Here is a 13646-nt window from a genome sequence, read left to right on the forward strand (position 1 = left end):
GCGAGCCGCATTCAGCCAAGTCTCGAGACTGCAAGACATGGAAGATCGAAAAGGACGTTCTCTATGTCAAATTCACACAGGGCATTAGATTTCCTGAAGCTAGACAAATTGCCAATGATAAATTCGTATCTCCCTCACTGACATCGACATATTCTTCCCAACAAATCTAACTCAAACAAATCAACTCAATGTATTGATGCGTCTACGCAAACTGATTCTGTGCCTGTCCCAATGTTCAAAAAAGAAAAGCCAAAAGTTGCAGGAAAACCTGTTCAGACACCAGTAGTACAAAATGCAGCTGTTAAACCAAAGCTGCTACCAGCTGTACAAAATGTACCAAAGTACTCAAATTTGCAGTCGTCAAAGCAAAATGCTATGTTAAATACTAATTAACGTGGGGTGAGTCAAACACCCATATAAAAAATTGACTTTAAAACTGATGGGTTTGGAAAAGGATCTGATGATCCCATTCAGACCCATAACCGGTCCCCTCTTGATTTGAACCGGTTGACGGGGGAAGATGATGACGATCCGCCATTATCTGCTCCGTCCAGTTTAACTAACATAATGTCACCCTGTGACATTGGGCGCCACTGTTGCCGTACTAGCTTTTATATGGGTCCGGTAGAGCTTCGGGATATATTTAGGACCCTGGGGTTGGTAGTAAGGATGCAACAGATACGATCCTGTATGATATGATCCTGTAATTATATATACGCATTCGTACACACAAATATAATCAATAATGAACAAAATACATATAATTACATCAATTGACCGATACAATTCAATGAAACACATATAAAGGTAAATATAACACATGTTTACCTGTGTTATATAAATATACAATTACAAAAAATATGGATTTTTTATTTGATTTGTGACAAAAATGGCATTGTTTACATTTTGAATAATGGCGGAGAAAGCGGAGGGTGGTGTGATTGGTTATTGATGAGTGCAAATGTTAATTGAAGAAAATGCGATAAGTGACGGAGTGACTATCTAAAACCCTAAATACGACTACATACTTTCCTAATTAAACTATTTAAAATACACTGTTCCTGCTATAAAACGGGTTCTTTTAAAATACGGAATCTGACAATCGACATGTTGAAATATACTTTTCACACAAAAGAAACCTATTAAACATAAAGATGCTAACAGGGGCCAAAATGTACAAATTCACCCTATGACAGTTACAGTTCAGCTATTGTTGTTTTTTTTTTTGCTTTCTAATTGTATATGTTGGAAATTTCCCTTCAGTTATTACAAACAGTTACATTAAATCAAACTCCTTGCCCGCTTTTAATATAAGCTTACACGTGTTTCATAGTTATGTTCAAACTTTTCTTTTATTATCAATACACTGCACTGAATAATTTGATTAAACGCCTATTTTATACAGTGATATATTCGATGGCGTTGTACACAATAATACATGTAATAATAATAGTTATTACAACAATATTATAAATGACAATAATAATATTAACAGCCTTATTGTAACAAACAGTCATGACCGCACGCCTCCCCTTGAGGTCATCATTGCCAATACCAGTGCTTAAAACATCTGGTACGCCCAGCCGAGCTGCATACAGAGGTACAACCGCCCCCCGCCCCACCCGCGGTTAATGGTGCCATCATATACTATTTAAGAATGAAATACTACACACTACCCTACCCATAAAGCCTTACCAACAAGTGCATTTATTAAACAAACCTTCGAAATATAAATGTTGAAATGTAAAACCTTTTACAAAATTTAAGAACTATCACCAGCTATTTTCGCATGGTAAACAGTTATAAAAAAATTAAAACAATGCCGCGAAACCTCTAATATGCAGTGTCTTAAGATTTTTTTTGCATGTGTCAAGTGATTTACTTTTGCGTAGTTAATTAGATGCATACTGTAATAGATGATTCATTTTGTTTGTACAGTATAACATCTGTTCTACATTATTTATCTTAGATCTTTTATATTTTATTGCGGATGAACGGTTTCGTATTTTCAACCTTTTAATAAACAATATATTTGTTTACACTTTCCTTTAACGACTTATAAGTATGCAATAGTTTATTTTGTGTTCGGTTACAAGAGAAAACCCAATGATGATCTGTAAATGCATACTTATCTCTGTTTTTCTGAGACAGCCGACGAGTTAATTCATTACAAGCTCTTTGCACAACAATACTTTTAGTTCCTGACTTTGCACATGTCATTTTATAATGCCTTTCGTTCATCCATTCTTGGCTTAATGAATTGATAAAGTATTGAGTATTTGGAACATAAACAGCATCCTCGTCATCTTCGGGTAATTCCCCTTTGTAAAAGTAAGGGGAGTTACTCTCGTTTGATTGTTTCACTTTGTAAACATAGTCGGCAGTGATGTTATTATATCGAATAAATTGAGACGTAATAAAAGATGGACCTACTGTATCTATACTCATTAGCATTGGCTGGTACTGGTGTAGCGTGTCGATTATTTGTTTCAGAAAAGGGTGTTTTGGACGACATAACATTATAGCGTTACTGAATAAATATGGTACATGAAGTCGAAACACACTTTGTTCAAAAGGTTCTGTCGGAAATATACAAGCATATTTCGTTGTTAAGTTATCTAAAGGACGCTTGCTTTCTATATCAAGGTCGGCATAGAATCCGCCAAATTCATACAGGACAAGATATCTTATTGCAGCAGCAATTGGCATTTTGTTGATTTTGTTATCATCCCACACTTTTAAAAGAGATGGAAACCTTTCGGCGATAAATTTTCTCGATGATTCATCTGTCCAAAAATAATATGTCCAATTTGGATTCATTTCCGCTATTGACTTAACATATTGTCCGTATACAACTGGTATACGCTCACTGTTATAGGCCTGATGAATAATGTGCGGTATACGGGGACTCGTGGATGGTATTGTCAGAAATGTTTCTTCTACGAGTGGCTCCAAATACATTATGGAAGAGAAATCCACCGTATTCCTGCGGTCCTTACCAGAGGTTTCTATCATGCTGTCCGTTTTATTTTCTGTTTTTGACGGAATATCTCTTGTGTGAAGAGCTGCAGAAGACAGAAAAATATCAAAGTGAAAATAAATATAAATAGAAGAAATGTCGTAGTTATGTTGTATTATTATATGTTATTTTTGAAGCAACCAGTCTGTTATGTTTTCAAATACTATTTATGGCGGACCTACTATGCGATGTAGACCCGGGCTGTGCTTGCTGTGCGTTGTGCTTCCGAGGAATCTACCCTTACCTTTAAGTTAATTCTTTGCATGTATTTGTAATTTTCAGAATATAGCCAGGTTCGTTATGAATAGGTTTTATTTGGGTTAAGCAGAAGGAGAAGAGTTATTTTTACAAAATAATTTTATTTGATCGTTGTGAAATCACATAATTAAACAAATTTTACAACGTGAATTGAACAGCACAGTATTTATAAACATAAGAAATATTATATCGTGGTACTAGCATTCCTAAAAGGTGTGCACAATTGCCCATGGTACTTACATACCCATAAGGTGTTCGCGATGACCCATTGTATAGGCATACCCACAATGTGTGCACATTGACCCTTGTTATTAGCAATACCACAAGGCGTGCTTTATGACTGTCCCATGTTACAAGCATACACTGAGGTATGCAAAATGTTTTCGTCACTAGTAAAAAATCATATGGAGTGTGTCTGGACATTCGATCAGTTACAGATTCTACTTGGGACTTAAAATAAACTAGTAAATAAAAAAATTGTATAATAACCGTGTTCAATTTCATACACATGGTCTGCTACAAATAGTGCACATACACAAACAGATAGTTGTCTTCTACATTCCCAGTTAACTGTTATATAAAATACAGTTAAATTTAATTAAATGCACAAATAAACATTTGTAAAATTTAGCCTCATTTTATATAATTATAATCCCATTTTTTGTATAGGAGGCAGTAAACAGTTTTCAGCTGTTAGTGTCGAATTGGCCTGGGTCAAATTTACAAATAAGAGGCAATTTACGGAATGAAGTGCATATTTGAACTTCTAGATAATAATAATTGCTAGAATTGAGTTTCAGCGGTTAGAACTGAGCTTCACTTATTTAAAGAAAATCAGCTGAGTAGCCTTGATCTTGATAGTATGACGTAATGACTTGCAGGAGCGTATACATGCTTCCCCTGAGCTAGCTTAAAGTGGGGTTGTCATTTTAGCAGGGACCTCAGGAAAAGTGGAATAGTGAAAAAACGGTACGGATGGCACATATGTTTCAGCTTATTTTCAGATTTTACAGTGTTACTGGAGTATGGAACAGTGTAGCAATTGGGGCTATCGTTGGCAGGGAATTTTCTGCAGCGATTGAAAAATTGGCAAATTTAGCTTTTTCATGATCAGTTTCCGCGACCGGGAAAGCACAATATTCAGGTCTTGTAAACAGAAATCTAGATATTAGAGATGTATTGCAGATGGTTTGTAACGATAGACATACAGTGATGTTAATGTTGCAATATCTTTATTTCAGGTGTGTGGTTACAGACTTTTGTGTGAGGTTTTGAAAGTTAGGAAGGCGACTCTAGGCCTCCTTAAGAGCAAATCTTGAAAATTTGTAAGTTCTTCATGTGCATTTATTTGATGTCTTAGAAGTTTTTCAGTATGATTTGTGAAGGAATATGGGTTTTAAAGTTAATTTTGAAGCAAAATGAGAGTTTTTAAGAGCAGTAACTAAGGGGAGATAACCGCGATTCAGACATGAAAGTCAGTTTTACAGTGTTTTCCGAGCCGATAAAATGAAAGATATATCTGTTATGACACCATTTTACTTAGACATATGCTTACTGTGACATTAAAGGTCCATTACTAAGGGAAAGTGAGTTGGCAATGTTTTTCATAGCCAGTGCATAGACTTCTGCAAGACACTAAATAATGAAGATTGGCAGGTCAAAATTTACAGAAAGTCTTTGGAACTCAAAGAAATGTATGTGTATTATGTTGAAATTTCAATGAATCGACAGAATGACCCCCCAGGTCTTTTTAACTTTCTTCATACTTTATAGAAAAATAATTGTACATATACTGCGATTTATTTCGAATTTCTACATACCAACTTTCATTTTCCAATAAAATGAAATAGTTTCTGTGCTTTTTAAAAGAAATTAAAATGTTCACTTTCCTTAGTATTGGACCTTTAAAGTCGTCAAATAAGACATTTAAATGCAAATTCATTGATTTCTATTAATTCAGTAAGCTTTTTAACAGCAAACTAGCGGCTCGGATTGTGAAACAGACCTCGGGGGTACTTTCGGCAGTATGTCCTTTGAATCAGTATTTCGTTGTTTGTTTCAGTTTAGAATTTATGTACATATTGCATATAACATAGACTCCAGTCACAGCACACAAAGTTTAGAGAATAGACATCTTTTTCCCTGAAATAGATAAGTTTTGAAAGGTTTGTCTCAAAAGTAACGTTTTTCTCATATTTCATCACTCGCGGAAAGTGATCATTATCAAATTGAGGTCTTAACATGGACTCGTGGTCTGATGCAGTCAGTTCTATGGGTTGAAAGACATGTACATCATAGCTAAATATCACAGTGCAGATAATTATCTTCAAATAGACACCATTTAGTGTCTTGGAGTAGACAAATTAGCATGTAGTGGTATTTTGTGAAACGTTAAGACGGTGACATATGGTGCTCATGCATGTGCTTGTAGCTTCCTGTAGCAGGTCCAGCACAGTACCAGTGACTTAAAATTGCTATAATATTCAGCCAGCTTGGCAGATGAACATATCTAGATGCTAAAAACATGGTTGAGACGGGAGAGGGATAACGACAACAGGCCGCGCATGGTTGCAAAATGCGCATGCGTCAATTGGTTACTTTTTATAGATGTCGGAAATTCCAACATTTATACATATCATTTAAGTTCCATATTGTGACGTATCCTACCGTACAATATGACTTAGTAGGGTTGTCAATGTTATGTAACATACAACAAAATGATTATAAGCCTGATTTGTCTCATTTTTTTCCGTTTATGTGGCCTTGAAAACTATCAAGTGGACACGTCTGCGGATGAAATAACGATGTAGTAGTTTCATTTAACTGGAACTGGTTAGTGCAATTTGAATTCGTATATTTTTTCTTATATACATAGGTTACACTTACACCATGAAACTGCAAAGTTTAATGCAATTTTGTTCAAAATAATTAATTACCTTGAAATAGAAAGTTTTGAGGTATGGTTCAAAATATTTAATTCATGTAAAGCAAGTAGACAAACATACAAATAAACAAAAATCGCCAGCAGAACATTTAAAATAATGTTTCAATATAAAACATATGCAACAAAACTCCCTGTAACTTAGTGTTTCCTTTTGTAGACATCATTGCTTTCAAGTTAAAATTGTTAGTTAGACATGCACTTCAGAGGAAGCAAAACAGCATGTATTTCCTGAACCTAATTATGATGTTTATTTATTTGATTAAAATTCTAATCTTACATATCTCTTTTAGAGTTATTTTAGCCTTTAAATTCACAGTCATTGCCCTTATGATAACTAACGAGAAAAATGAATGCCGTTCTCTAAAATTCAAACTATGTTTGAAGTGGATAAAATGTGTAAGGGACCGGGTAGCTCTGTCAAAAGAGTTCGTCCAGTAAGCGAAAGGCCCCGGGTTCGAGTCCTGGTTACGCTGTACAGTTTTCTCACCAGTGACATATCCCTCATGGAGCAGCCTATAAGTCATTTACGAGGCAAAAAATACGGTATCATAAGTTTACTTTTTGTGGAAATACATTTGAAATGGCGCTTCAATATTTGACAATTAAAAGAAAGGTATCACAATTCTTTTTACGGCACGCCCTTTTGAATATTAATGTTTTAATCGAATGGTATAACAAAAGTTAATGTGCAAAAATTTTATCTATTTGCATCTTTTTTTTCTCAAACTTTATTTGTACTGTTTTGAAATTACTTTAGCCTGCCCCCACTGTTGTCATGGTCGAGAAAGATCTGTATAAAAAATTTGATAAAAGGCTAAAACTGAGTTGGTCTTAACAACGCTAAAGTAGGTCTGTAAAAGTATTAGTAACCAGGCCCAACTGTTTTCATGGTTGGTAACAACAGTAGGCATGGTGTGTTAAGTACATAGATAACAAGGCCTCAGCTGTTGTCAGGGTTTGTGTAAAACAGAAGGCATGGTGTTTTAAAAGTTTTAGTAAAAAGGCCTAATGTTGTCAGGGTTTTGTAACAACGATGGGGGTGTGTATAAGTATATAGATAAAAGGCCTAAAATTTTGTCATGGTTTTTAAAAAAAAAGCCTAGGCATGGTCGCATTGTCTTTAGTCCCATGCCCAAACTTTCTTATGGGTGTTACAACAGCTAGACTGGTCGTATCAGTAAATGATAAAACCTGCCCCGGCGTTGTCTTGACGTATGGTTTGTATAAAGTTTAGATAACAAGGCCCCAACGTTGTATGGTTGTGTACAAAGTAGAGCGTATGTAATGTACAAAATATAACCCGGGTCCCAACTGCTTTCTTGATTGTGTTACTCAGCTGGAACATTGTGTGTTCAGTACTTTAGTTAACCATCCCCAACTTTTTCATGGTTGTGTTACAGCAGACTCATGGTCTGCTCGTACTTTGATGCCGCCCCCATTTTTGTCAGGGTTTGGGTTTTAAAACGGTACGCATGGTCTACACATTATTTTGATAACCCCCCCAACGTTGTCAGGGTTTGTGTTAAAAAAAGCTCAGCATGGTCTGTTCAGTATATAGTAATAGACCCAAAATGTTGTCTAATTGTGAACAACATTTTGGATGGTCTGTAGCAGTACATATGAAACGGCTTGACTGTGGATTGTCGGAAACAATAGCCGGAGATATGGTTTTGTTAACGAAAACCTGGCCAAACTTTTTTCGGGTTGGTTAAAACCAGCTAGGCATGGTCTTTTATCTTACAATGTCCTGCTCCGACGGGTGTCTTGCCGGGGGAAAAGCTGGCTTAGTCTTTCTTTGTACAATGCGGGCTTTTGCTTGCCGGTAACAACAGCTAGGCATGCTCTGATCGTGTAAGTAACCAGACCCCAAATGGTATAGTTGTGTTAAACAGCGGGTAGGGCATAAATCAGTAAATAGATAAAACTGCCCGGTTTTTTGTCATGGCCCGGGAAAAAGCTAGAGCATGGTCTGTATAGGCAAAAGATAAAAATGCTCGGCTGTTGTCGGGCCGGTAACAACGATGGAGCTGGTCTGTTTTTTTTATAATAAAGGCCCCAAAATGTTGTCATGGTTGTGTAAAACCACCTGGAGCAGGGTTGTTTTAGTATTAGATGACATGCCCCGGGTTTTGTCAGGGTTTCCGGTTTTTAAAAACAGCTACAGCTGGCCGTATCGGAAAGTAACAAGGCCCAAACAATTTATGGTTGTTTTACAAAAAACTGGATGGTCTGAAATAGTCTTAGATCCCAACGACACAACTTTTCTATGGTTTGTTTCAACAGCTGGGATGGTCTGTATCTTTTCATGATAACCTGCTAGGTTTTGTCATTGTCCGGTAGAAATGCTAGAGCATATCTTATTTAAATAGTTAATTTGCTTCGGTGTTGTCATTGACCGGTAACAACAGCTAGAGCTGGTCTGTTCAGTACTAAATAAAAACAGGTACTCAGGGTTTTGCTTTACTTTAGAAAACCCGCCCCAAAATGTTGTCATGGTTGTGTTCAACAGCGCAGCATTGTCTCCCATGTACTATAGATAACAGACCCCAACTGTTGTCATGGTTGGGTAACAACGTTAGAGCTTTTTCTGTAAAGTTCTATGGAACATGCTCGAGTGGACATGGTTGCTCCCAACAGTGGGCATTAATCGTATCATCTAATGAAAAACTCCCCTAATGATGTCAGGGTTTGTGTAAGACAGGTGAGCATGGTCTGTTTTGTCTATAAAAAAAAGGCCCAACAAGTGCCAAGGTTGCGTTAAAACGTGGAGCATGTTGTATCTTACTATACTAAACTGCTCCGGCTGTTGTTTGACCCGGGAACAACAGCTGGGCATGGTCTGATCAGTACTTAGTGAAATGCCCCGGCTGTTGCATGGTCCGGAAAAAAAAGCTGGGCATGGCTTATCATGAAAAAAGAAAAAATTTGCTCGGTGTTTTTTGGATGGTAACAACAGCTGGAGCATGTTGAAATTAGTCTAAAATAAACAGGCCCCAACTGTTGTCATGGTCGGTTAAAAACAGCTGCAGCATGGTCTGTATCGAAGTAGAAAAAAAGGCCCCAAACTATTCTGATGGTGTGTGATACACCTAGAGCAGGATCTGTATCTGTATTAAAAAAACCCAGGCCCAATGCTTTTGGCTGGTTACTTTTGCTGGATATTGTCTGTATCAGTACGTAGATACCACCCCCAAACGTTTTCAGGGTTTTTTTGTTACAACAGCTAATCATGGTTGCATCAGTATTTAGATAGCCGACCCCATTTTTGTCTTTTTGTTTTACAACGGTACAGCTGGTCTGCATAAATTCTTTAGATAACCAACCCCCAACTTTTGGGCAGGTTGTTTTTCAAAAGCTACGAGAACTGTATAGTACTATAGAAAATCAGACACCAAATGTTGTATGATTTGTAAAAACAGTTAGGGCATGATTGTAGCAGTTTTTAAGGTAAACAGGCTTGACTGTGGCCATGGCCCGGTAACTATAGCCAGGAAAAAATCTGTTTTTGTATCGAAAAACCGGGCCCAAACTGTTGTCGGGTTTGTGTTCAACAACTAGAGCATGGTCTGTTTAGACTATGTAAAAGGCTAGGGCTGTTGTTGGTTACCCAACAACGCAAAGCTGGTCGCATCAGTTCTGTGATCCCAAGTCCCAATATTCTCATAGTTGTGTAACAACAACTAGAGCATGGTTTTTTTGTACTACGATACCTAGGACCCAGCTTTGTCAGGGTTTTGTGTTAAAACAGTGGTTTGGGCCCGTTCGTACAATATATAAACATGCCCCGGTTTTGGGTCCGGTAGCAACAGTGAATGTCTTTTTCAGTGAAAAGATAAAATGCTCGGCTGTTGCTTGGACGGTAACAAAGGATGGAGCATGGTTTGATTAATACTAAAAATCACAGGCCCCAACTGTTGTCATGGTTGTGAAACAACCCTGGAGCATGGTCTGTATTAGTACTATAGATGAACAGCTCCGGCTTTTGTCAGGGTCCGGTTAAACAGCAAAAGCATGGTCTGTTCAGTATTATGTTTATCGCCCCCAATTTTGTCATGATTGTGAAAAAAACCGTTGGGCATGGTCTGTGCGTAATATATGAAAAAGGGCTCAAAATGGGGCCTGGTCCGGTAACAATACCCGGGGAAAATAATCGTTTTTTTACTAACAAAACCGGGCCCCAAAATGTTGTCAGGGTTGGTTAAAACAGTTTGACATGGTCTGTTCAGTACTATAGAAAAAAGGCCCCATGTTTTCGGTTGTTTTCAACAGAAAAGGGGGTCTGTATCAGTACAATAGAAAAACCCTGTCCGGCTGTTGTTATGTCAAAGCAACAGTTAGGCTTTTGCTTTTTCTTACAAAGAAAATTGCTGCGGCTGTTGTCGTTCAGGGAAACAAAAGCTAGGCATGGTCTAATCAGTCAAAATTTAAAACCCACCCCCCAACTTTTTTCAGGTTGTGTTAAAAACAGTGGGGTTGGTTTTAAAAATCAGTTAGGGTTTTAAAAAGTCCAGCTGTTGTCTGTTTGGTTACAACAGAAACATCAGGGTTTGATCAGTAAACTGTAGAAAACAAGGCCCCAATGTTGTCATGGTTTGTGTTAAAACGCTAAAGCTGTTTGTATCTTACTAATAAACCAGGCCCCCAAACTGCTTTCATGGTTGGTTAAAACACTGGGCTTGTCTGTATCAGTCTTTAGAAAAAACAGCAAACTTTTTTTTGGTTGTTTTTGCAACAGTAATCATGGTCTGTTCAGTATTTTAGTTCCCGGCCCCCATTTTGTCATGGTTTTTTTAAAACAGCGGGCATGTTTGTTCAGTACTTTAGATAAAAAGGCCAAAACATTCCCATGTTGTGTGAAAACCCGTTTTTGAATGGTTGTATCATTCTCTAGATACCAGGCCCCAATGTTGTCATGGTTTTGTTAAAAACAGTGGAGCTTGTTGTATTGTACTTTAGTAACCAGACCCCAATGTTGTCTGGGGGTTTTAAAAACGTTAGAGATGTTCTGTATAAGTCTTGGAAAACATGCTCTGGCTTTTGGGCTGGTTGGTTCCAAGGACGGGCATAATTGATCAGTACTATAAAACCGGCCCTAACGATGTCAGGGTTGGTAAGAACGGTAGAGCATGGTCTGTATTAGAACTATAGAAAAAACAGGCCCCAACAATTGAAAAGGTTGCGTTCAACGCTGGATATGATATTTCGAACTATAGAAAAAAACATGTTCCGGTGTTGTAATGACCCCGGAAAAAAAGCTGGCCCGGGTCTGTATCGTACTATAGATGAACATCCCCCGGCTGTTGTCTGGCCCGGTTACCAGCACGATGGTCTGTTTTAGTATGTAGATACCTGGCCCCCAACTTCCTCGGTTTGTGTTGAAAAAAAAGCTGAGGGGTCCGTATCAGTCAAAAACCCTGTACGGTGTTTCTGGTCCGGAAGAAACAGCTTGCCAAGGTCTATTTAAACAATGAAAAAGATGCCCCGGTGTTGTCATGGCCCGGTAAAACGACGAGCTTTGTTGTATCGTACTTAGAAACCGGCCCAAACTTTTTTCGGCGTGAAACCCAAAAAGCTAGCGCAGGGTTTTGTACAGCACAAAAGTACCCGGGGCCCAAAAATGTTTTCATGGTTTTTTAAAAGCTGGAGTTCTTCGTCCCAGTACTTTGATAAAAAGGGCCCCCAACTTTTGTCGGTTGTGCTAAAAACAGGTGGGTGTTCTGCATCACACTTTAGATATCGGCCCAAAACGGTTGTCATGGTTGTGTAACAACAGTAGGATGATCGATGTGGGTTGACCCCTAACGCGGGGGTTTTTGAATTGCTATGTTGGGAAAGCCATCAAGGGCTTACGGGGGTCCGTGGTTCTCCCAGGTCCCGCTCGTGATGAAATAAGTCGAAGGGTCCCCTTGGGTCTTCCTCCCCATCAAAGCTGGAAAGTCCCCATATGACCTAAAATTGTGTCGGTGCGACCTTTAAACCCAACAATAAGTAAAATAAAGTTAGAGCTGATCTGTATCCGATTGGGTTTAACATGCTCTGTTTTGTCTGATCCGGAACCAAATGAGGGGCCCTGGTCTGTATCATTGTTAAGAAAACCGGCCCAACTGTTTCTGGTTGTGTAGAACAGGTGAGCATGGTCTGTATTAGTAAAATAATAAAACGGCCCCCAACAATTGTCAAGGTTGCGTTACAACAGCTGGAGCAGGGTATGTTCATACTTATATCTCCAATGTGTCTGGCCCGGAAACACAGCTCGCATGTCTGTATCAGTATTGTAGATAAGAGGTCCCAACTATTGTCGGGGTTGGTAACAAAGCTAGGCGGGTTTTTATCAGTACAATAAACCTGCTCCCCTGTTGTCTGGTCCGGTAGCAACGCTAGAGAGTTCTGTATCAGTACAATAGATAACATTAGCCTTTTGTCATTGCCCGGTAAAAAAACAGTTTGAGTGGTTTCCTTATTTAAAAAAGTAACCGGCCCCAAATGTTGTCGTGGTTGTAAAACAAGCGGCATGGTTTGTCCGGATATACCCAAACCACCCCCAAAATGTTATAGGTTTGTTTTTCAACGTAGAAAATCGTCTATATTAGTACTATAGTAAAAGGCCGAAATGTTGTCATGTTTGTGTTAAAAAGCTAGAGTACGGTCGTTCAGTTTTTATATTTCGGACCCAATATTTGTGGTTGTTTAACAACAATTAGATATTTTTTTGTATAGTACTATAGTAAAATCTTGATGTTGCCATGCCCGTTCAACGCCGGGCATCTTTTTCGTACAAAGATAATTGGGCCCCAAAACTTTTGTCATGTTGTGTTACAACATTTGGGCTTGTCGTATCAGAACATCCCAGCTCAGATGCTTTTAAACGAACGTTTGAAAAAGTCGGAGCATGGTTTTTATTATTTATATATCCATCCCTGTTGTTCCCGAACCCAACAACAGCCAAAACTGTTTATCGAAATACGTATCGAGGTGTTAACGCCAAAAGGGTAAAAGTCCTTTTTTAAAATGTAGGAGAAACAGAAAAAGGTTTTTGGGACACATAAAACTTTTTTTGAAGGGGAAAAATTTTTTTGGTTGATTTAGTTATTTTATAGTCAACAAGTTGTTTAATATAGGAAGACTTTCATAAATTTTAAATTGGTTTAATAGAAAAAATTGTACTTAACTAAATCTGGTTTTAAAAAAACTGCAAAATAATTCGAAATTTTTAAAGGTTTTTTAAATGCATTTTTACTTAAAAAATTGCAATAAGTTGATTTTATTTGGGTGCCATACTGTCACAATGACTTTAACAAAAATTTCAAACCCTTGGCATGATTTCAAAGACTAGGAAATTGGCACTTAGTACAAAAAGAAATGTTGAGTAAAATGTGTATAAAAATTTAAAATTTTTTCTTTAAAATTTGGAAAAAAAATTACACC

General features: G+C 37.7%; 1 protein-coding gene across 1 annotated transcript in view; it reads right to left on the reverse strand.

Annotated features, from left to right (window-relative positions):
- Positions 1–1210: 1210 nt before the first annotated feature.
- The window catches only part of LOC123555295 (uncharacterized), a 29798-nt gene continuing 17362 nt past the window's right edge, over positions 1211–13646 (reverse strand). Inside the window, exon 2 of the mRNA XM_045345952.2 lies at positions 1211–3065. Within this exon, the coding sequence (XP_045201887.2) occupies positions 2017–3065 (1049 nt within the window). The 3' untranslated portion in view covers positions 1211–2016. The remainder of the gene's footprint in view (positions 3066–13646) is intronic.

The sequence above is a fragment of the Mercenaria mercenaria genome, chromosome 7, assembly GCF_021730395.1.
Source record: "Mercenaria mercenaria strain notata chromosome 7, MADL_Memer_1, whole genome shotgun sequence".
Lineage (NCBI taxonomy): Eukaryota > Metazoa > Mollusca > Bivalvia > Venerida > Veneridae > Mercenaria > Mercenaria mercenaria.